Below are 23,109 nucleotides of genomic sequence, written 5' to 3' on the forward strand. Positions count from 1 at the left end.
TGTTATTTTTAGATTTATCTGCTATAACATGAAATTACTGAACGTTCGTTTACGTGTTTGAATACATATTTGTGCTTGCAGTCTTGCTTTCTGTTCAAACTCTCCATGACATAAACCTGCAACTTAAATATGACCTCCACAAGGTTTTCTGGGTGGAGGCTAACTTAGCAGCTATTTCTGTTGCTTCCCTATTTCATTTATTTTCATATAAAATTAAAACCCAATATAATGGTATTATATTATATTGACCAAAAGCAGTTCACAACACCCCTATGACAGGAATAAGACCAAGGACCGTGACGTCGCCCGGCGTGGCGGAGCCGGGGCCCCACCCTGGTGCCAGGCCTGGGGTTGGGGCCTGCAGGAGAGCGCCTGGTGGCCGGGCTTTTGCCCGTGGGGCCCGGCTGGGCTCAGCCCGAAAGGATGACGCGGGCCCGTCCTCCTCACCACCCGCAGAGGAAGCTACGGGTGCAATGTGGATCGGGCGGCAGTCGACGGCAGGGGCCTCGGCGACCCGATCCTCGGACGCAGCTTCTGGCGTTTGGGACGTGGAACGTCACCTCACTGGGGGGAAGGAGCTTGAGCTTGTGCAGGAGGTTGAGAGGTACCGGCTAGATATAGTCGGGCTCACCTCCACGCACTGCTTGGGCTCTGGAACCCAGCTCCTCGAGAGGGGCTGAACTCTCTACTTCTCTGGAGTTGCCCGCGGTGAGAGGCGGCAGGCTGGTGTGGGCTTGCTCATAGCCCCACAGCTCAGCCACCAGGTGTTGGAGTTCACCCCGGTGAACGAGAGGGACGTGTCCCTGCGCCTTCGGGTAGGGGACAGGTCTCTCACTGTCGTCTCGGCCTATGGCCCGAACGGCAGTGTGGAGTACCCGGCCTTCTTGGAGTCCCTGGGAGGGGTGCTGGACAGTGCTCCGACTGGGGACTCCATTGTTCTACTGGGGGACTTCAATGCTCACGTGGGCAACGACAGTGAGATCTGGAGTGGGGTGATTGGGATGATCGGCCTCCCTGATCATAACCAGAGTGGTTTTCTGTTATTGGACTTCTGTGCTAGTCACAGTTTGTCCATAACAAACACCATGTCCGAGCACAGGGATGTCCATAAGTGCACGTGGCACCAGGACTCCCTAGGCTGGAGGTCAATGATAGACTTTGTGGTCGTGTCATCTGACCTTCGGACACTCGGGTGAAGAGAGGGGCTGAGCTGTCAGCTGATCACCACCTGGTGGTGAGTTGGATGTGTTGGCAGGGAAGGAAGCCGGTCAGACTCTGCAGGCCCAAACGTGTAGTGAGGGTCTGCTGGGAACGTCTGGCTGAATCCTCTGTTAGCGAGGTCTTCAACTCCCACCTCCGGATGAGTTTTTCACAGATCCCGGGGGAGGCTGGGGGCATTGCGTCCGAGTGGAGCATGTTCTCCACCTCCATTGTCAAAGCAGCTGCTCTGAGCTGTGGTCACAGGGTCTCTGGTGCCTGTCATGGCGGCAATCCCCGAACCCGGTGGTGGACACCGGAAGTAAGGGAGGCCGTCAAGCTGAAGAACGAGTCCTATCGGGCGTTGCTAGCGCATAGGACTCCTGAGGCAGCTGACGGGTACCGGCAGGCCAGGCGCTCCGCAGCCCGGGCGGTCGTGGAGGCAAAAACTCGGGCCTGGGAGGAGTTCGGGGAGGCCATGGAGGAGGACTTTCGGTCGGCCTCGAGGAAATTCTGGCAAACCGTCCGTCGCCTCAGGAGGGGGAAGCAGTGCTTCACCAACACTGTTTATAGTGGAGGTGGGGAGCTGCTGACCTCAACTGGGGATGTAGTCGGACGGTGGAAGGAATACTTCGAGGATCTCCTCAATCCCACTGTCACGTTTTCCACCGAGGAAGCATAGGCTGAGTTCTCAGAGGTGGATTCGTCCATCACCCAAGCCGAAGTCACCGAGGTAGTTGGCAAGCTCCTTGGTGGCAAGGCTCCGGGGGTGGATGAGATTCGCCCTGAGTATCTTAAGTCTCTGGATGTGCAGGGGCTGTCATGGCTGACACGTCTCTGTAACATCGCGTGGAGGTCGGGGACAGTGTCTCTGGACTGGCATACCGGGGTGGTGGTCCCTCTTTTCAAGAAGGGGGACCGGAGGGTGTGTTCCAACCACCGGGGAATCACACTCCTCAGCCTCCCTGGGAAAGTCTATTCCAGGGTTCTGGAGAGGAGGATCCGGCTGATTGTCGAACCTCGGATTCAAGAGGAACAATGCGGTTTTCGTCCTGGCCGTGGAACACTGGACCAGCTCTACACTCTCCAACGGGTGCTCGAGGGTTCATGGGAGTTTGCCCATCCACTCCACATGTGCTTTGTGGATCTGGAGAAGGCATTCGACCGTGTCCCTCGCGGCGCCCTGTGGGGGGTGCTCCGGGAGTATGGGGTTTGGGGCCCTTTGCTAAGGGCGGTCCGGTCCTTGTACGACCGGAGCAGGAGTATGGTTCGCATTGCCGGCAGTAAGTCGGACCTGTTCCCGGTGCGCGTTGGCCTCCGGCAGGGCTGCCCTTTGTCACCGGTTCTGTTCATTATTTTTATGGACAGAATTTCTAGGCGCAGCCAGGGGCCGGAGGGGGTCCGGTTCGGGGACCACAGGATCTCGTCTCTGCTTTTTGCAGATGATGTGGTCTTGTTGGCTCCATCGAACCCGGACATCCAGCGCGCACTGGGGCGGTTCGCTACCGAGTGTGAGGTGGCTGGGATGAGGATCAGCACCTCTAAATCTGAGGCCATGGTTCTCGACCGGAAAAAGGTGGTTTGCCCTCTTCGGGTCAGTGGGGAGTCCTTGCCCGAGGGGGAGGAGTTTAAGTATCTTGGGGTCTTGTTCACAAGTGGGGGGGAAGATGGAGCGTGAGATCGACAGACGGATCGGTGCGGCGTCTGCAGTCATGCGGTTGCTGTATCGGTCCGTCGTGGGGAAGAAGGAGCTAAGCCGAAAGGCGAAGCTCTCGATTTACCGGTTGATCTTCGTTCCTACCCTCACCTATGGTCATGAGCTTTGGGTCATGACCGAAGGAACGAGATCTCGGATACAAGCGGCCGAAATGGGCTTCCTCCGTAGGGTGGCTGGGCGCACCCTTAGAGGTAGGGTGAGGAGCTCGGTCACCAGGGAGGAGCTCGGAGTAGAGCCGTTACTCCTCCACATCGAGAGGAGTCAGTTGAGGTGGTTCGGGCATCTGGTCCGGATGCCCCCTGGACGCCTCCTTAGGGAGGTGTTCCGGGCATGTCCCTCCGGGAGGAGGCCTCGGGGTAGACCCAGGACACGCTGGAAAGACTGTCTCTCGGCTGGCTTGGGAACGCCTCGGGGTCCCACCGGAAGAGCTGGAGGAGGTGTCTGGGGTGAGGGAAGTCGGGGGTGTCTCTGCTTAGACTGCTGCCCCCGCGACCCGGCCCCGGATAAGCGGCAGAAAATGGATGGATGGATGGCTATAATACTATTTTACATCATGTTGATGAAACATTGAATTAGTAATTTGCAACAGACTTTATAGACTTTACTGTCATGGGAAAATTCTTTTCCACAGCACTGTTATGGTCAACACAATTTCCACCAATGAACATGATGCAGTGTAACACAGAGTGAAACAATAACAAAATAGTTTTCATTTAAACCCCTTATGTAACCAAGCTGTTTAAATTACTATCAAGGAGATATGGCTGTCAAAGTGATTCATACTTTGCACTGCACACAGTGCATGATTGGATAACTAATATGAAGCTCTGTTATGATATCTTCCCACAGTTCACCGTTCAGTGGTGGTGACACAGGCAGCATTTTAGCTCCATGGGTTCCTAACTCTAAATGTCAATCTGGATTTTGAATGGGTTTGTGGTTAACATAAGCTGAAGAGATGTCAAATACACAATCACTTTTCCAGTCTATAAGCCTGGTATTTTGGCTTCATGAACATTGAATGGAAACAGCTACAGTCCTATGGATCTTAGCTTATCCTTCATCCAATCAAAACTGATGAGTCATGAAAACATTCCCCCCGTACAGTGTGTGTGGATGGAGACATGAGCTAATCACACCTATTTGGTTTTTTGAAGCAGGCTGTAAACATGTTCATGTCTGCTGTAAAAACAGGCTTTTTGAATGGGTGTGTATGTGACTTCCTGTGCTGCTGCAGCCAGCCTATAGTGGACACTCCAGGAACTGCAGGACTTTACACTTTTTAGGCAGTTGCTGCTTGGTTAAAAAACATTTACTGAATTCTTTTAAACAAGTCTCCAGAATCACATTTTGTCCAAACTTTATTTCTCACATTTAACTGAGGACACATGAAGAGCAACATGAGATCAATCTAAATAAACAAAAACAAAAGGATGGAAACAAAGCTTGGAATCCTTTTTCTTTTTTCTTTTTTTTTACAAACATAGTCACTCGTGTTTTGCTACAGCTGAATTCCCATTGAATTGTACATTAGCATTGCTAACATATGATAACATACATGAGGCTGCTATAACAGAAACATGATTTGAATAAATGGAAATCCTTAGAATCTGTTCAGCATTTATTTGATTCCTGGAAACAAAACATGTCTCTTTTCTTCTCTTATTCAAGTTTCATTAACTTTAAGCAACAGAAGCGGTTTGTTATGATATATATTAGTATCGGCGTCGGTGCTAAAAGCTACATGCTAACATTTTTGTCTGTTTGTGCTCTCAGGAACAGATGGTCTATATCGCAGGCAGTCATTTCAGGGTTTAAGATGATTGTTTGTCAGACGCTCTGGATGCTCCATGAATCCTGCTTGGACAACAAAGTGCACTTCAATCTGTGTTGTTTATTAAGAAGCCGTTTACAGTTCAAGTTACAGCGAGAGAGAAGTCAGAAACAGATGAAACAAAGACAGGCAATTCCACCGCTACGGGAACGGAGACGGACAACAGCAGGAACGAAACGATCATAAGAAATAATCAGAATACAAGTTAGGTAACGCTACACTTTCTCCTCATCCCAGGTAACCAATCACCGCTGCACACGTCTTACTCACCACCAGACAAAAATGTGTGTCGATATTTTACGTCAGAGTCTGAAACTTCTCATATCCAGTGAAATAAGACAGACAGCCATCGACAGACTCTGAAATGTTTTGATGGAACGACCAGGACGAGAGACCTGACCCTGTTTCCACCAGGGGGTCCGCCTGAAGATACTCGGACAAACCTGCAATGACTTTGAGATGACTAAAGAGACGTTGAAATTATCTTAATGACCAGGACATGACTAAAGACGCCATCTTTAAAAAGAAGACACTTCGACACAGCTGATTGTCGTCATGGAGATAAAACCTGGTGACTCAAACATTCAGGACTCGAGGCTCCACTGTGTCTCGGGGATTCAACGCCTCGTCTTGAACACTGCGACGAGTTATTTTATACATGCTTTTGGTTAGCTAAAGTTGCCTGTGTGTCATAGCCTCAAGAGTTAGCCGGCGTTAGCGTGCAGCAGCCATTTGAACACTATTTAAAGCAGGTCAGGCTAACAGGACAAAAGGTTAGCGAGTGTACACGGAAAATCCTCAGCAGGTCAAACCATTCCTAAAAGCGAAACAGAGATTATTTCAGTCACTGTATGTTTTTTTTAAGTTTTATAACATGATGCAACATTTCAAATATGAGTCACTATTAGTGATGGAGGACTCGATAAAGTGCCAAAATGTCTCCCTCAGAGAGCCGCACGCCAAAACATGAACCTCAGAGAGCCGCACGCCAAAACATGAACCTCAGAGAGCCGCACGCCAAAACATGAACCTCAGAGAGCCGCACGCCAAAACATGAACCACAGACAGTTACAGTTGTGTTGGGAGTGGCGTCTGAATGGCCTCTCATTCTGTTATTTTAATTTATTGTTCTTCTGTCTCTGAGTTTCATTTCGTTTTGATTGTATTTTAACTCCGATGACGAACAACCACACTGCCGCCATGAACACCTTCTAGCTTTGCTCTGATTGGACAACACCTCAGTGACCCTTCCCCTTTTGTCCTTTACTTTCTTCTTCTCTCTTACAGACATGTTAAAGTCCTCCAGATGCTCCTCCTCTCCACAGCCCTTCTCCTCTTCTTCCTCTTGGACAATCAGAGATGTGTGTCCTGCTCCTCTTCGTCCTCGTCGGTCGCTGCTTGATTTACAAACACCTAAAAATAAGAAAATAAGTGTAAGACATCGTGCAGTAAGATCTAGATAATAAACCAGTCAGCAGGTTGTTCTCCTGTGAGCCTGGGTCCGAACATGTCTTAGTTTACTGCACCTTAAACTGTCTCCAAGTCCTGACGCCCTCTAGTGGCAGCAGCAGTAATGTCAACAACATCGTTCATGTGTTTCTATTTTTTATTGTCCTCGTTTGTCCAATCACCTGCCAGCGTTTGCCGTCCTCCCCGCCTCCTTCTCCTCCCCCTGCAAGTCCGTTGGCGCTCGGCTTCTTCTCCTGCATCTCCGACTGGCTGTCATTGGCCACGTCCAGCGTGGGGTTGTCGTGGCAGCCGTTCTCCACGAAGTGAAGTTCCTCACCGCGGAACTGTGAAATAAATCAAAGTGTTTCAGGTGCGTCTCCTGCGCGTGTCGAAGGAAACCTGTCTGCGTGCGTTTACCCACATTCGTCTTAGTGGCCGGTAGTCGTCTCTGCCAGCAGATGTAAATGAATCCAGACGTGATGATGACCATGCACACGGAGCCGATGATCACCAGAACCACAAACAGCTTCCCGTAGTCGCTGCGTGTCTGTCTGGGCGCAGACTGACAGCTACCTGCAGCGCTGTAGTTCTGGATCCCCACCTGAACGAGAAACACTCCATTTAAAATCTCCAATCTATGAATGATCAATAATATCAGCAAGTACCCAGGACTAACGAAACGACCTTTCAAAGAAACGTTGACTACAGGGAGACACAGACGAGGCTAATGATTGGACGACACAGACTGAAAGAACAGTTCACCTTGTTCAGACTCTTCCTGATCTGTCCCAGCATGTCCAGCACATCTTTGGAGGCGATCACTCCTGAAAGACACACATGGGACAATCTTAAAACCAGTGGAGATTCTAGAGTCTATTGGGGGGCCTGTGTCCAGCGTCCATCATGTCTGCCAGTTTCACAATATTTACTCCGTCGTTGCAAAATTTGCACATTTCTTTGGTTAATGTTTGTGAGTCCTCAGAGGCTCCCTCCTGGTCCGGGATCCAAGCAGCCTGCCTGAGTTCTCTCTGCTTCTGCCTATCCGTAACGAGGAAGTCCTCATAGACATTCGACCCTTCAGGGTTTTTCCTTTGACCAGAATGGAAAGTTTGTCCTGAGAATCTTGACTGTCATTTGTCATGATTTATTGCCCTTTGGAGCTGGTTGAGTAAGAAGTACACTTCCCACAATCGTAGGCTAGCTAGCTAGTTAGCTAACAGGAAATATACTATTAACCTTGTCATGCTGCAGTGAATGTAGTTTATACTTTCTACAACACAAACAAAGAGATAGTACAACACTTGCATTAACGGTATGCACACTAAAAACAATACATAATATGCAATGGACTGTGGGACCCCCGTCATCCAATCAGGCGTCTCTGCTCGTCCACTTAGTGGGAGAGGAACTGTGTGTGTGTTTGTGTGTGTGTGAGCATGTAAAAAGTCCAGTAAGCAACATTAGCACCGGCGCTAGTTTGGTGACGTCTGCCATCGCTCTAATCTCATGTCAACTACAGTGACAGTGTCACACGATGACATCACACGGAGGAGAAAGCGGCGCACGGCGTGACGTTAACACTCTGTTTCCCCGTCGACACAGAAACACCTTAAAGTGAGACTCTAGAGGTTATTGGGCCCTCAGTAAAACTGAGCGTGTCGGCCTGTCTGAGATATAATGGTCATGGATGCTGGCTGGAGGGGCCCCTGTGAATCTGCACGGGGCCCCACAGACTCTCGAGCTGCTGTCTCTCAGTGGAGACGGATGGACAGGCGCGGTTCAATGATGGAATCAGTCCAGAAGATGTCAGTGTTGGTGAGTCTCCAAAGATCTCAGAGTACTTTTATGAACCTGGAACCTGATAAGCTGCAGTCATCAGTCTCCTCCCCCTCACCTGAGACAACCTGGACAAAGGTTGTTATTCTGCGTCACTGAGACCAGACGCACTGACATTAAGATTCAGAGCAAAAACCAGACCGCTGCAGGAGGGAGCGCTGGGAATACCAGGATTCTGGAATATCTGCACCTTTACCTGAAACTGAATCCACAAACCGGAGGAGAAAAAACAGAGAATGAAGAATACAGATCAAAGGACCTTTGACACAGAGAGACTCTGAGCTGTTCGTCTCCTCGTCTTCAGCCTGACTCTGGGATAAAATGGCGTCCAAGTTAGAGGAAGATCTGAACTGTTCGGTCTGCCTGGAGATCTTTAAAGATCCAGTCATCCTGTCCTGCTGCCACAGCTTCTGTAAAGAGTGTGTGCAGGACTGCTGGAAGGAGAATGAGGACAAGAAGTGTCCACTCTGTAAGAAGAGACATTCAAAGGAAGTAATACCTCCTAACTTTACTTTAAAGAATCTGTGTGAGAGTTTCCTGCAGGAGAGAGATCAGAGAGCTTCAGAGGATCTCTGCAGTCTGCACTCTGAGAAACTCAAACTCTTCTGTCTGGACCATCAGGAGCCGGTGTGTCTCGTCTGCAGAGATTCACAGAAACACTCTGAGCACAGATTCAGACCCATCGATGAAGCTGCTCGACAACTCAAGAAGAAACTTCAGGAAACTCTGGAGCCGGTAAAGAAGAAGTTAAAGGTTTGTGAAGAAGTTAAAGTGAAGTTTGATCAAACAGCAGGACACATTCAGGTCCAGGCCCGACACGCAGAGAGGCAGATTAAGGAGCAGTTTCAGAAGCTTCACCAGTTTCTAATACAGGAAGAGGAGGCCAGGCTGTGTGCACTGAGGGAGGAAGAGGAGCAGAAGAGTCAGAGGATGAAGGAGGAGATGGAGGCTCTGAGCAGAAAGATAGCAGCTCTTTCACTCACAGTCAGAGACACAGAGGACGAGCTGAGAGCTGCAGACGTCTCATTCCTGAAAAACTACAAGGCTGCAGTGGAAAGAGCCCAGCAGCGCCCCCTGCTGGAGGATCCACAGCTGCACTCAGGAGCTCTGATAGACCGGGCCAAACACCTGGGCAACCTGAGCTTCAACATCTGGACCAAGATGAAGGACATGGTCTCCTACAGTCCGCTCATTCTGGACCCAAACACTGCTCACCCAGTCCTCATCCTGTCTGAAGATCTGACCTGTGTGAGACGAGGAGGACAGAGACAGCAGCTTCCTGATAATCCAGAGAGGTTTGATTATTACGTGTCTGTCCTGGGCTCTGAGGGCTTTAACTCAGGGACTCACAGCTGGGACGTCCAGGTTGGAGACAGTACAGACTGGTTTCTGGGAGTGTTATCAGAGTCTGAACAGAGGAAGGGAGACATATGGTCTGGATTATGGATAATAGGGTTCTATAAGGGTGAATACGCAGCAGCCTCCTCATCACATCCATTCACTGTTCTCTCAGTGAAGAAGAATCCTCAGAGGATCAGAGTGAATCTGGACTTTAACAGAGGAAAGCTGTCGTTCTGTGATCCTGATACTAACACACACATACACACCTTCACACACACTTTCACTGACAGGATGTTTCCTTACTTTAACACTCTGGATAAACTCCCACTACAGATTCTATCAGAGAAGATCTGTGTGAGTGTGTGATGTCTGTGGTTGTCTTCATGACAGAGCTCAGGTCTAGTTGTTGTAAGATGGAGACTCACAGCTGGACCCTGTGGAGGGGGGGGTCTGACACCAACACACACTTTCACTGTTTAGATAGATAGATAGATAGATAGATAGATAGATAGATACTTTATTGATCCAAGGGAAATTCAAGGCATCCAGTAGCAGTATACAGACAGGCAGGACACAAGACATTAGTTACAATACACACCCGCTGTCCCCCCCCCTCTGTATACAATAATCCCCCAAACAAGATTTAGCAGCCCCTATGTGACTAAGAGTAAATATAATTATATGTTAAACCTGTGCAGTTAGCATTAGCATTAGACTTAAACTTATATAGCATAATGTACATAACCTGTGAGGAGAGAAAAACATGTGCTGGTTAAAAGAGACCTGTAAACAGTTAAAGAGCCTTAGAAACAAAGTGCTGACCTTCTAGAAACTAGTTCCATGTGCATGTACAGAGGTGTTTGAGGTGGTGCCAGAGGTGTGAGTACAGTCGTTAAACAGTCAATGCAGGAATGTAAATTGGCTCACCAACTTAAAGGAGCTGTGATTTGCATTAAGTGTCCTAGACAATAACCTGAAACCAGGAGTGATTAGGGTGATTATCATTAAAGTACCCAACTATTGAGGAGCAGATTAGCATTAAGTGTTGAAGACAATAGAGTGAAACTTGACCTAATTAGGATGATCATGTCAACCATTACAGATGTAGCTAAACACAACAGTAGGATGAAACCAGACATGATTAGAGTGATTATCTTTAAAGTGACCAGTGCTCAGTAAGGTGACTATCAATATGCATTACAGTGTCCAACTGGAGGCTTACTCTGAGGTCAGCAGTGCAGATGATTAAGACCTGAAGCAGAGAAATGTGTGAGACTGAAGATTTTAAAAAGCTTGTTGTGGATGAAAATGTAGATTTATTTTTCTGACCTGATCGTTGAACACCTGAACAATCAATGACAGATGAATAATGAGTGAGCTGTAACATGCACATCTTTTACTGACACTTCAAACTTTAACTCATTAAATACAAAGAGTTCATAAAACATGAAGAACAAACTACTGAGGACTGTCCTTATTTAACAACACTGTTCTTCTTTCTCCTGTTTTAAAATGAACACTTCTATATTTGAATCATTTTTATATTTTCTATTTGAACGTTTGTTTTTAATATATAAATATGATGCTTTTGATGTCTGGCTTTATAAACGATCTCGTCCATATTTCTGTCTTCATGTTGAGAGGACGAAACGTCTTCTGAACGCTTCACCTTCTTTAGAACAACAAAGAGTTCAAACATGTTCCTGTAATCATGAATAAAGTTTCTGCTCTTGATCTGACTGCGTCTTTATGACTCGTGTTTTATTGCTCTTGTAAATGTGGTCATGTGTCTCTGCGGAGAGAAGGACTCTGTGGGTCTTTATGAAGGGATTCTTTAAGTCTAGTGTGAAGAGCCGGAAGAGGAGGATCTTGTTTGCAAAGGTCGTCTCACCAGCGTCCGTCCCCGTCATGTCTGCTCGTGTCCCGACAGCAACAATGCTGAAAAGCTCAGCAGGACGATGAGAGTCTGGCTGTCACATGGGGCCCTTTAGGGAGGTTTCCTATTGTCGTTTCAAAATGTGCACATTGCTTAGATTTAAGTTTGTGAGGCCTCAGGTTCCCCCTGCTGGTCTCCTGCCTGTTGACAAGCAGCACCTCTGCATCAGACGCTCCTGAAGGAGGGTTAGGGCTCCCATAGTCACACGAGAGGTTCAGATGTCAGAATAGGGGGCAGACGCCTACTTTCATCCATCCATCCATTTTCCACTGCAGGGACAGCAGCCCAGACTTCCCTCACCCCAGACACTTTCTCCAGCTCTTCCGGTGGGACCCAGAGGCGTTCCCAGGCCAGTGGGGAGTCTCTCCAGCGTGTCCCGGGTCGACACCAAGGTATCCTCCCAGAGGGACATGCCCAGAACACCTCCCTAGGGACATGTCTATAGGCATCCGGAACTGATGCCCGAGCCACCTACACTGTAAACAGTGTTGGTGAAACACTGCTTCCCCCTCCTCAGGCGACGGACGTTTGCCAGAATTTCCTCAAATTTCCTCAAGGTCGTCCGAAAGTCCTCCATGGCCTCCTCGAACTCCTCCCAGGTCTGAGTTTTTGCCTCGACAATTGCAGCACGCCTGGCCTGCCGGTACACCTCAGCTGCTTTAGGAGTCCTCTGAGCTAACAACACCCGCTTCAGCAATGGCGGTGGAGAACATGGTCCACTTGGACTCAATGTCTCCAGTCTCCCCCGGGATCTGTGAAAAGCTCGTCCGGAGGTGGGAGTTGAAGACCTTGCTAACAGAGGGTTCAGCCAGACGTTCCCAGCAGACCCTCACTACACGTTTGGGCCTGCAGAGTCTGACCGGCTTCCTCCCCTGCCAGCGCATCCAACTCACCACCAGGTGGCGATCAGTTGACAGCTCAGCCCCTCTCTTCACCCGAGTGTCTGAGACACACGGCCGAAGATGACACAACCACAAAGTCTATCATCGACCTCCGGCCTAGGGAGTCCTGGTGCCACGTGCACTTATGGACATCCCTGTGCTCGAACATGGTGTTTGTTATGGACAAACTGTGACTAGCACAGAAGTCCAATAACAGAACACCACTCTGGATCAGATCAGGGAGGCCGTTCATCCTAATCACCCCCCTCCAGATCTCACTGTCGTTGCCCACGTGAGCATTGAAGTCCCCCAGTAGAACAATGGAGTCCCCAGTCGGAGTGCTATCCAGCACCCCTCCCAGGGACTCCAAGAAGTCCGGGTACTCCGAACTGTAGACCGGGACAACAGTCAAGAGATCTAGACGACAGTGAGAGACCTGTCCCTCCTACCTGAAGGCGTAGGGACACGACCCTCTCGTTTACTGGGTTAAACTCCAACACCTGGTGGCTGAGCTGTGGAGCTATGAACAAGCCCACACCAGCCTGCCTCTCACCGCAGATAACTCCAGAGGAGTGAAGAGTCCAGCCCCTCTCGAGGAGCTGGGTTCCAGAGCTGAGGCCCCAGCCGTCGACTGCCATCCGACCCACATTGCACCCGACCCCTACGGTCTCCTCTGTGGGTGGTTGGCTAACAGGAGGAGGACGGGCCCGCATTGCTCATTTCAGGCGCTCTCCTACGGGCCCCAACCCCAGGTCTGGCTCCAGGGTGGGTCCCCTGCTGCCCCATGCCGGGCGGCGTCACTTTCGCTGTTTTCTTCTTTCTTTATGAACTGCTTTTGGTCTGACCCGTCACCTAGAACCTGTTTAGCTTGGGAGACCCTACTGGGGGCATAAAACCCCCGACAGCATAGCTCCTAGGATCACTCGGGTACTCAAACTCCACCACTATCAGGTAGCAGTTCAGGGGGGCACAGGGACTTTCATCTCAGGCTCTCATTGGCTGTTGAAGGCAGGGACCAGAGAAGCTTGTAATCGGACCAATGAGGCGCCATTACTGAGGTCTGAGCGCGGTCGCCATGGTGATGAGTCCAAAACAAAAAGACATAATTTATATTGTGAAATATTACTAAAGTGTCAGGATAGAAATCTGAGGACCTGAAAGGAGACTGAAAGTGTTCTCTGGATTGGGCGGCTGTGGACGAGTTTGATACATTGAGAAAATGAGCAGAACCTGTTGAGTCTTTACAAGGTGTCTTTATTACTGCAGTAAAAGACCTGATAAGATCTGATCAGTCCCCTTTATGTCAGCTGAGTGTGTGTGTGTGTGTGTGTGTGTGTGTGTGTGTGTGTGTCAGTTTGTGTGTGTGTGTGTCAGTTTGTGTGTGTGTCTTTGTGTGTGTCTTTGTGTGTGTGTGTCAGTTTGTGTGTGTGTGTGTGTGTGTCAGTGTGTGTGTGTGTCTTTGTGTGTGTGTGTGTGTGTGTGTGTGTGTGTGTTACCTTGCTCAGACGCCACGTTCATCAGCAGCTGGTGTTGTTGGTGTGTCGGCTTGCTCAGGTAGAGTACCCATGATCCCTCGGGGCTGTTCATTCTGCGTGCAAACACTCGCTCTAAAATCCTCAACAAGCGGACGCCATGATCCACACGAAACTCCTCCTGTCACGCACACACACACACACACACACACACACACACACGTCTCTGGTTTAGTCTCCTGCAGAGCTCTCGAGTCATCGCGGGATCGTTTGCGTCCTGGACTTACACAGTTGAGGTTTTGCGTCATGTTGAGGACGACGTATCCTCGCCCGGCGAGCTCGCTCCAGTCCAAACACACCACCTGAAACATCCCCAGAACCTGAATATTTAATACACCAGCATTTATCCAACACTGAACGTGTTTCTCTTACAGGTAAGAAGACCTCTGTGACGGGGAGCGCCGTGGTCTTTTCTGACCAATCCCAGGACGGCTGGGTGGAGGGTTCGGTGGTGAGCGGGAGGATCGGTCGGATTCCTGTTTCTTCAAACGTCCTCCACATGTCCTCCTCCAACTCATCGCCTTTGTCTTTGGGTCCAATCGCTGAAGAGTGTCGAAAAACAATCAGCTCATCATCAAATGACTTCATTAACCTCTCACTAAGCCCCTCCCCCTTTGTAGACGTTACATTCACTCCCTTTCTGAGCGCTTCAAATCGCTGCACGGTCTGAAGCGAGCGTCTGACTTACACGAACACATTTCAACAACAATTCAATTTAAAGATCAAAAAACATTCTGACAGCAAAGAAAAGAAAAATTTAAAAATCACAGAAACGATTAAAACTTCAAATGTGTTCAAGTCAAAATAATTCAAAGACTATAAAAAGAAACAAATAGAAACTGAAGGCTGCTTCTTCATGTTCTGACTCAGTCTGGGACAGACCTGGACCTGGACCTGGACCTGGATCTGGACCTGGACCCAGACCACCTGAGTGGTCCAGATACTTCTGAAGTTGATCAGGTCTCTCCTGATTTTAAAGTTCTCTGGACAGACCTCAGACCTGGACCCATGTGATCCGTGGTCTTGGTTTAGGTGAGGGACTTCAGATCGAAACAATCAACAGCTGGTCGTCTTGGTAACCATTGCTAAGCTGTGATTGGATGTTTGTTTTTTTCATCTGAACAAAGAGGCGTCTCACTCCTTATCTTGTGCTCCTCCTCCTCCTCCACGCTGGGCTGCAGAGGCTCTCTGCTGGGCGCCAGGCCAACCTCCGGCACTGTGGGATTCTGGGTAAATCCGCCTTTCTTTACCAGTCCCGTCTCCTCCTCCTCCTCCTCCTCCTCCTCCTCCGTCTCCTCGTCTGCAGGGAGTAAAACACAGAGATAAACATCAGCAGCTCTGTGATGTGAACTACTTCCTGTGTGTGTTATGTGTCATGCGTGTGCGTTGTTCAGACGGTAGCGTTCATTAAAGGCGGTGTGACGATTGTCATAGTCAAATCTGATTGGCCGGATGGTGTCAATAATCCGTCCATAAAGATCCACGGAGTGATGTGATATTTCCTCAGCAGCGCCCCCTGCTGTTCCAGAGGAGAACTGCTGGAGACATCTTTTCTTTACCTTTGGTGAAACTTCCCAGCAGGCCAAAGTCTGTTCCCGTGTCGGTCTCGGGGGTCACGGTTCCTGCAGAGTCTCCGTCAGCAGCAGGTGTTGAAGAAGGTGTGGCGCCGGGCGTGGCGATGGAGGAGTGAAGGACGCCGTAACCACTGGCGTGCCCGTCGTCCTCCTTCTCTGCCTCCCACAGCTCTCTCTCCAGAGGACCCACCTGAGCGTCGACACCAGGTGAGAGGAAGTCTTTAAACATCTGGACTCTATGTCATCTCCTGACGCGCGGCGTTAAGCGTTGGACAACAGGATCATCATGTTTTGATTCATAACACGGATCACGTTTCTTTTTGGACACGAACATAATAAAATAGATAATATTAGATGTACTGTCGATGTGAACGCCCTCACCTCCAGGACTGAAGGAGCCCGCTGCTCCTGCTCCTCGCTGTGGGCGGAGACATCAGGCTGCTTGGAGCTGGAGAGGTGAAAAGGTGGGCTGTAACCTGCCAGGCACAAAGAGACGTGTCAGAAACATCCGTGTGACAGAAAACCTCCAGAAGGTTCTGACATGAACAAACACATCCAGGTTAACGTTCATAAAAACATGTTTGTCTTTTCAAATGTTTAAAGGAGACGTATTCTTCTTCAGTGTTTCTGAACATACAGTTCATGTCGGTAACCTGCAGATTCACAACATGTGAAATAAATCCTCCAGTCCTTAGTTTGAGTCTGACAACACACAGAGAAATGCTCTGTTTCTAATGTGCTCCCCTTGTGATGTCACAGTGGGACCCTCTCCTCCCCTGGTATCTCCTCTCATGGACTCCACCTCCAGACTACAGAAAACCTTTAACTCAGGTCCGCCATTTTTATTCTCTCTAGTGAAGGAGTGATGTCTACTGCTTGAGTCACGTTATATTTGGACCACAGGGGGGCTGATTGAAGAGGGGGGCTGTTAGAAGGGGGGGGTATGTCCTCTTTAATGTTTCCTTCAGACAGTAAAATCTTCAAATACAGAGGTGAAGAAATCAGGTAAAACATTAATGCTGCTGTCTTCACTCTCATCGGCCTCATTCATTAAAGCTGAGCTGTGTAACTGTGACACCTAGTGTTTAAAACAGGAACTGCAATCCAAATTCAAAACAGCTGGAGTGAAAGAGACAAAGATAGATCGATAGATAGATAGATAGATAGATAGATACTTTATTGATCCCGAGGGAAATTCAAGTCAGCAGGAAGTCAGATCAAAAGGAGGTCCAACAGTAACTGTAAACTGTTTTATTCTGAAAATGAACTAAATGTTTGTTGTTTCAGGGTCTGACTTCCTGTCCGGCTTGATCTGACTTCCTGTCCTGCTTTATCTGACTTCCTGTCCTGCTTGATCTGACTTCCTGTCCTGCTTTATCTGACTTCCTGTCCTGCTTTATCTGACTTCCTGTCCTGTTTGATCTGACTTCCTGCTAACTTGATGCTCTGGCGTCCTGCAGGAACAGAATCTGTATCTGCTGCTCGCCTAACCCTAACCCTAAACAACCACAATGGATCAACAGAGATCATTTCTACTGACCAATCAGGGAGTCCAGATCTGGCGTTGTGTGGTTTCCCTCCAAAGCGTCCACTTCATGGTCATCGTGTCGTTCTCCTCCCCTCTCTTCTTCCTCTTCTCTGACGTCTCCCCCTCTCCTCTCTCTCTCCTCCCTCGCCTCTCTCTCCCACTCGTCCTCTCCTCGTCTCTCTCTCTCCTCCTCCCCTCTCTCTCTGTCCTCTGCGTCCGTCCCATAAAAGCAGGACGCTTCCAGCGAGGCGTCACCGGCTCCCGGCCCGCCGCCTGGCTCCTTCTCGGGGTCGGCGGGTCCCATGAAGCGTTCGGCGTCCTGAGGAGCCACCAGGTGAACCATCCGCTGCCAGAACAACAAGTTCATCACTTTTAAACATCCCGCCTTCAACACTTTTTCCCAGAGTGCACTTGGTGTTCATATCTCCGCATGCACAGACTCAAAGACTCGCCCTCACCTCCATCTCGTCCTCCACGTCCATGTTCTCGCCCCCGCCGCTCCTCTTACCGTGGTTGGTCGCTGATGGAGGATTTAACTGCGAGGAGTTAGCCGTGTCTGCCTTGCCCGCGGAGCGGGACGTCTCGTGGATCTCCGGCCAGCCCATGTCGTGGACCAGGTGAGGCTGGACCCTCACTAGCTCAGGGACAGACTGGCGTTTGGTGCGGACTAATTCCTGGATGGAGTCCAGCTGGGACTGAGCCTCCTCCTGGAACAGACGAGCCAGTGGAGAACCGAGGGGGATGACCCGCTGAGAGGAGCCCAGTCTGAAGGCGTCACAGCTGGACAGGAGAGCTGAGAGGAGAGACACATCATCAAGACTTCAGGGATTCTCTGGGGGGGTCAGACTGGGGGGGGGGGGGGTGTCAAAGGATTCATTAAAGTAAAAACAATCAAGCTTTCAAATATCTCAATCTGCTTCTTTTTGATGCTTTTATTTTGCCTTTCTTATCTCCAGCTTTCATATAAGATACATGCTTTTATTTTGAAAGCATGCAGAGAGATCACTTCTGCTAAATAGTAAGTTTACAGGAGTGAACGACCAAGAGGTCAAAATGTTTGATGTGTTCAACGTCACAGACTCGATTATGGGATGTGAAATAAATCTTAAAGTAGCAGTATGTAGCTCCGCCCCCTAGTGTTTAAAATGAGTACTGCAGTCTAAACTCTAATCATCACAGAGAGCTGTCTCCCCCCCTCCTCTCACACAGGTCAGCATGTGGTGGACACTGTAGCTTCAGTGTTTAGCCAGCTCTGCATGTGGTGGACACTGTAGCTTCAGTGTTTAGCCAGCTCTGCATGTGGTGGACACTGTAGCTTCAGTGTTTAGCCAGCTCTGCATGTGGTGGACACTGTAGCTTCAGTGTTTAGCCAGCTCTGCATGGGTCTGTAAAGCTTTCTGCGTTCTAACCTCTCTCCATGTTTCAAAAGCATCTCCAACATTGATCCATTATTAGAAACATGTATCTGCTGCTGACAGTCAAAGCCCTCTTTATCTCACTGTGAATCTAAACATTTCACAAACATGCCGAGTCCTGATACGTAAAGATCAGTCATTTTCTAAAACTAGCATGATTTAGAAAGTAGCATTTCCCCATCAGAGAGCAGGGAGACAGGGAGGCTGTGATTGGATCATCAGAGAGCAGGGAGGCCTGTGATTGGTTCATCAGATTGGTACCTCGTGGCAGACATTGGTTGAAGTTTTTACAGACTTACAAACTGACACAGATGATGGATTTACTTTGTTCCTTTTTCAGAGAACCTGAGTTATTAATGTCTGTCAGGACCTAAAGAGTATTTCAGAGTATCTGGAGGAAATGGGCAACCCTGACTTGGCCCCTCCTCTCTCTGTTTGTGTCCGTCCATGTGTCTCTAATCTCTGCCCCTCGTCGTCCCGTGGTCATGTCTCCTGCTGTGTCTTCTGTCTGGGTTCACAGATGGTCGTCTGACCTCTGAGTCTGACTGAGCAGATTATGACAACACGTCTAAAACACGTCTAAAACTAAGTCGCCATTGACACATCCAAAACGTGTGTCCTGTGTTTTTCAGGACTTGTTTATAACATCAATGATTAAAAATGAGATTTTATTGTTTACATAATGTTTTATGAAACTTCACTCTGATATTCTAAACTTCTAAACACGTGAAGTTTTTCTCCGTCACGGCGTGCAGCCTCGTTGCAGCTCTGCAGATCGACCTTGAACAGTGGCGTCTTAATGACTTCAGAGACTCGCTCCGAGTCGGAGCGTCCGGAGGGACTGAGCGGCTGAGTCTGTTATCAGCTTCACACAGACAGACTCCCTGCTGAGCCGGACCAGGACGGACCCAGGCCTCGAGGTTCATCAAACCTGCCTCAGGTTTCAGAATCAGGGAGGAAAAACCTGAGTGAGCTGAAACACAGAGACGGTCGCTGCACAGCAGAGAGAGAGAGAGAGAGAGAGAGAGAGAGAGAGACAGAGAGAGAGAGAGAGAGAGGGAGACAGAGAGAGAGAGAGAGAGGGAGACAGAGAGAGAGAGAGAGAGACAGAGAGAGAGAGAGAGAGACAGAGAGAGGGAGGGAGAGAGACAGAGAGAGGGAGAGAGAGAGAGAGAGAGAGAGAGAGAGAGAGGGAGAGAGAGAGAGACAGAGAGAGAGACAGAGAGAGGGAGAGAGAGAGAGACAGAGAGACAGAGAGGGAGGGAGAGAGAGAGAGAGAGAGAGAGACAGAGAGAGAGAGATACTCTGTGTGGGTTTGAATAAAACTGTAATCTTGTTTTTCTAAACGTCTTCACAGCCAAAGATTCCTCTGAGACGACGCTAACGAGTTAGCTCCAATCGACTTCACTGACTGATTTTTTGTTTTCTGAGAAATCCAGAAGATTCACGTTTGTTCATTTGAAGAAAAATCAAGTCGGTCAGGAATTTTGACTTCCTGAATGTCCGTGCTCGTGTCTTTGGAGCGTGACAGGAACGAGGAGGAACGCCGCCGCTAATGGGGATGCTAATAAAGAAAGAGCTAACGTGAACTTCAAACAGCCTCGTCAGTTTCTCTTTACGGTTAATTAACAGAAACACTTTGATCATCATGAACATAAATTATCTTTAGGTGACTCATCATGCAGCAAACCGCCTCACCAGGACTTTAAGGGGTTAATGAAAATCTAAATCTCTCTTTAGTCCTGAAACAAATTAAATATTTTTCGATGACTCATCCTGCACCAAACATTAGTCAACATAAAATGTGATTTAAACAGAAGTAGATCCAGGATTTAAGGATCCTTAAACGTCAGATCATAATTAACATTTCCAGCACGGAGAACGCCATCGACGGGCCTCCAGCGCCCCCTGCAGGAAGAGACAGAGGACGACACTCAGGATTCAAATATTCAAATTTACAGTCTATAATAGAAACCACAGTTTCTGCTGCTGTCCTATAAAGCCCCTCCCCCCCCCCGTCAGAAACATTACCCACGTTCAGCGTGAGCGTCCTGAAACTACACGAGAGTTTAAAATGGAGTCAACTTGAAGAACAAAAACAAGCGCTGAATCATCCAGCTGAGATCAGCACATCTTTATCTCAGATGTGCCGATATTTCAGATGTATTCACCTGTCAGATATCATTTTATCTGAGGTTTGATGTCTCACACCAGCAGCTCTCTGTCACCAGCAGAGGGCGCTCTATGGATGACAACATGGCTCTGCACGCTCACGCTCGTTTACTTCCAGCTGGTCGACCATCTTTCCCACATTTGATAACAATAAACGTGTTTATCTACAGATCTAAGAAAGATAACGGCTGATATGTTTCTGTGTTTGATTGTTTCTCTTCTTACGAGCACATCGGCGTCCTCTTATCGATCGTGACCTGTAAAAAATGTCTTCAAAGCCAAAATATATTTATTTTGAACCTTAAAGTCCTGTCAGCATCTGATCCAAAATATCAACGTTCAGAACATTTTTAACGTAGTCCGAGCGCCCTCTGCTGGACAAACGACGACATGACATCTGATTGGAGCATCGTTTGTGTTTAACATATTGTTGAGGCTCCGCCCCCATTTTAAAATCATTCATTCAATTAAAGCCTTTTGAGCCAGCGCTCTTTTCCCCCGATGACTTGATGGACTCGTAGTGAGGTTTAAGTGAAGTCCACGTACAGACGACTAACCAGCATTCATATCAAACCTGCTGAGCTTCTGTTATGATTCTGCTGTTCAAACATTACTTGAGGGAGGAGGACCCCCCCCCCCCCCCCTCAGATCAGCTTATCAGAGGCTGGGACCCCTCCCCCCAAATCCCCAGACTGTCTGACCGTCTTGATCTTGGTCCTAAACCAGCCTCCATCTGAAGCCTCAAACAGGCGTCACGCTCCTTCTAACTTTAGATTCTGCTCCTGAATGCTCTGGATCTGATTGGACCAGAGAAGGTAGGCGGGGCTTTGAAGGCCGTTTTGGACGCCCCTGGGTTTGCCAGATATGAGAGCAGTTATCAGGTGAACAGGTGTTGCAGCGATGGAAGCGGGCAGTGGAACTGCTTCAGATAGAAGTGATTGTACCCGAGCTAAAAAGCCTCTGCATGTTTCTAATAAGCTCCAGCAGCAGAAAGCTGCTCAAACTAGGATCAATGTTGGAGATGAAACATGGAGAGAGGTTAGAACGCAGAAAGCTTTACAGACCCATGCAGAGCTGGCTAAACACTGAAGCTACAGTGTCCACCACATGCAGAGCTGGCTAAACACTGAAGCTACAGTGTCCACCACATGCAGAGCTGGCTAAACACTGAAGCTACAGTGTCCACCACATGCAGAGCTGGCTAAACACTGAAGCTACAGCGTCCACCACATGCAGAGCTGGCTAAACACTGAAGCTACAGTGTCTCTACATGCAGAGCTGGCTAAACACTGAAGCTACAGTGTCCACCACATGCAGAGCTGGCTAAACACTGAAGCTACAGTGTCCACCACATGCAGAGCTGGCTAAACACTGAAGCTACAGTGTCTCTACATGCAGAGCTGGCTAAACACTGAAGCTACAGTGTCCACCACATGCAGAGCTGGCTAAACACTGAAGCTACAGTGTCTCTACATGCAGAGCTGGCTAAACACTGAAGCTACAGTGTCCACCACATGCAGAGCTGGCTAAACACTGAAGCTACAGTGTGACGGTGAAACACTGAGCAGGTAAAGCGAGGGTTAAGTATGAAGAGCGATGGTTAGCTTGTGCTAGCTCCAGTAAAGGTGTGCAGGGAGGGAGCACGTCAGGGGGCCGATGAGCCCGGGGGGAGGGGCCATGTTGGAACGACTTGTTTACAAGCTGCACCTTTAATGTCAGTCAGCAGAGCACATCTCGCAGCTTCCAATAAAAGGTGAAGTTCTGATTGGTTGTTACATATTTTGGTACATTCAGGTTAAATTATCTGACAGTTCAAGTTATCGACACATTAAACGTCCTACTCATCAATATTTCTGATGACTCAGCTAAATCTGCCTTTCACTGGATCCATCCTATTAACTGATGTGTGTGTGTGTGTGTGTGTGTGTGTGTGTGTGTGTGTGTGTGTTCAGACACTGCAGTGTGTCTGCTCCCCTCCCACACACAGCAGTTAAACCTGAAAGCTTCATTTAGAAACAGGCGACACCTTGATCCATAAAACACACACAAACACACACACACACACACACACACACACACACACACACACATATACACACACACACACTGACACACACACACACACACACACACACACACACAGACTGATCTGCAGTCTGTCCTAAATGTGTGTGTGTCTCTTTAAATGCTGTTTGTCCGTTTTTATAGATTAAATGTGAAATGAAGAGACTCACCGATCAGCGTGATGAGGAGCGGGCCCGGCATGTCTGCTGCAGTGCTCCTCCTCCTCCTCCTCCTCCTCTTCCTCTGAGTGGACAGAGGGTCTGTCTGATTCAGCGCGTGTTTCAGGAGCACGCGGGGCTCATGGCGGGCTGTGCGGGGGGTTTGCGGGGTGCAGCCTCTCAGACTGCGGTCACAGTCCGCTCTGAAGCTCAGCTGCTGCAGCACCGACGCTGTCAGCTGCCTGCAGTTCCCTCTTCCTGCCGCTAGATGTCACTGCGGCGGCGTGACTCTGCTGCTGCGTTCAAGGTCTGCTCGGAAAAACCCGTTTTCTCAAAGTTTAAAAAACCCGCATTTTTTGTGAAACTCTAATTTTTAATAAAATAATTTGAAGTTTTAGACACAATAATGACTAGAAAGGTAAATTAAATAATCCCGTTCATGGTTGTTTAGGAAATATCTCCCCGATTCGTTTTT

General features: G+C 48.8%; 2 protein-coding genes across 4 annotated transcripts; one reads left to right on the plus strand and one right to left on the minus strand.

The window, feature by feature from the left end:
- Nucleotides 1–4,257: 4,257 nt before the first annotated feature.
- podxl2 (podocalyxin-like 2) lies at nucleotides 4,258–22,804 on the minus strand. Of its 3 annotated transcripts, none has more exons than XM_079341647.1 (13): nucleotides 22,647–22,804; nucleotides 17,284–17,618; nucleotides 16,838–17,171; nucleotides 15,679–15,773; nucleotides 15,283–15,487; nucleotides 14,862–15,023; nucleotides 14,108–14,265; nucleotides 13,951–14,025; nucleotides 13,688–13,844; nucleotides 6,960–7,021; nucleotides 6,619–6,798; nucleotides 6,380–6,541; nucleotides 4,258–6,161 (listed from the first exon to the last, which is right to left on the minus strand). In XM_079341647.1, exons 1-13 carry the CDS (start codon nucleotides 22,675–22,677, stop codon nucleotides 6,102–6,104), a joined length of 2,016 nt encoding a protein of 671 aa, XP_079197773.1. In that variant the 5' UTR covers nucleotides 22,678–22,804; the 3' UTR covers nucleotides 4,258–6,101. The 3 variants fall into 3 exon arrangements, with proteins under 3 accessions (XP_079197773.1, XP_079197772.1, XP_079197771.1); XM_079341646.1 differs by having other exon boundaries at nucleotides 14,096–14,265; XM_079341645.1 differs by having other exon boundaries at nucleotides 13,951–14,043; nucleotides 14,096–14,265.
- LOC306823051 (E3 ubiquitin-protein ligase TRIM39-like) lies at nucleotides 7,136–9,740 on the plus strand (the record flags this gene model as incomplete). The annotated part of the gene is made up of 1 exon (XM_079342416.1): nucleotides 7,136–9,740. The coding sequence occupies exon 1, from the start codon at nucleotides 8,355–8,357 to the stop codon at nucleotides 9,738–9,740; it is 1,386 nt and encodes a 461-aa protein (XP_079198542.1). The 5' UTR covers nucleotides 7,136–8,354.
- Nucleotides 22,805–23,109: the final 305 nt, after the last annotated feature.

Source organism: Symphodus melops, assembly GCF_947650265.1.
Source record: "Symphodus melops genome assembly, chromosome: 4".
NCBI lineage: Eukaryota > Metazoa > Chordata > Actinopteri > Labriformes > Labridae > Symphodus > Symphodus melops.

Bases quoted from the DNA above. Each gene is read 5' to 3' on its own strand.
- podxl2 (XM_079341645.1), bottom strand. From the start codon at position 22,677: ATGCCGGGCCCGCTCCTCATCACGCTGATCG. The intron at 6,799-6,959 runs GTGAACTGTTCT...TTTCTCGTTCAG, and splicing joins TCAGGAAGAGTCTGAACAAG to GTGGGGATCCAGAACTACAG. The intron at 6,162-6,379 runs GTGATTGGACAA...TCTTATTTTTAG, and splicing joins AGGACGGCAAACGCTGGCAG to GTGTTTGTAAATCAAGCAGC.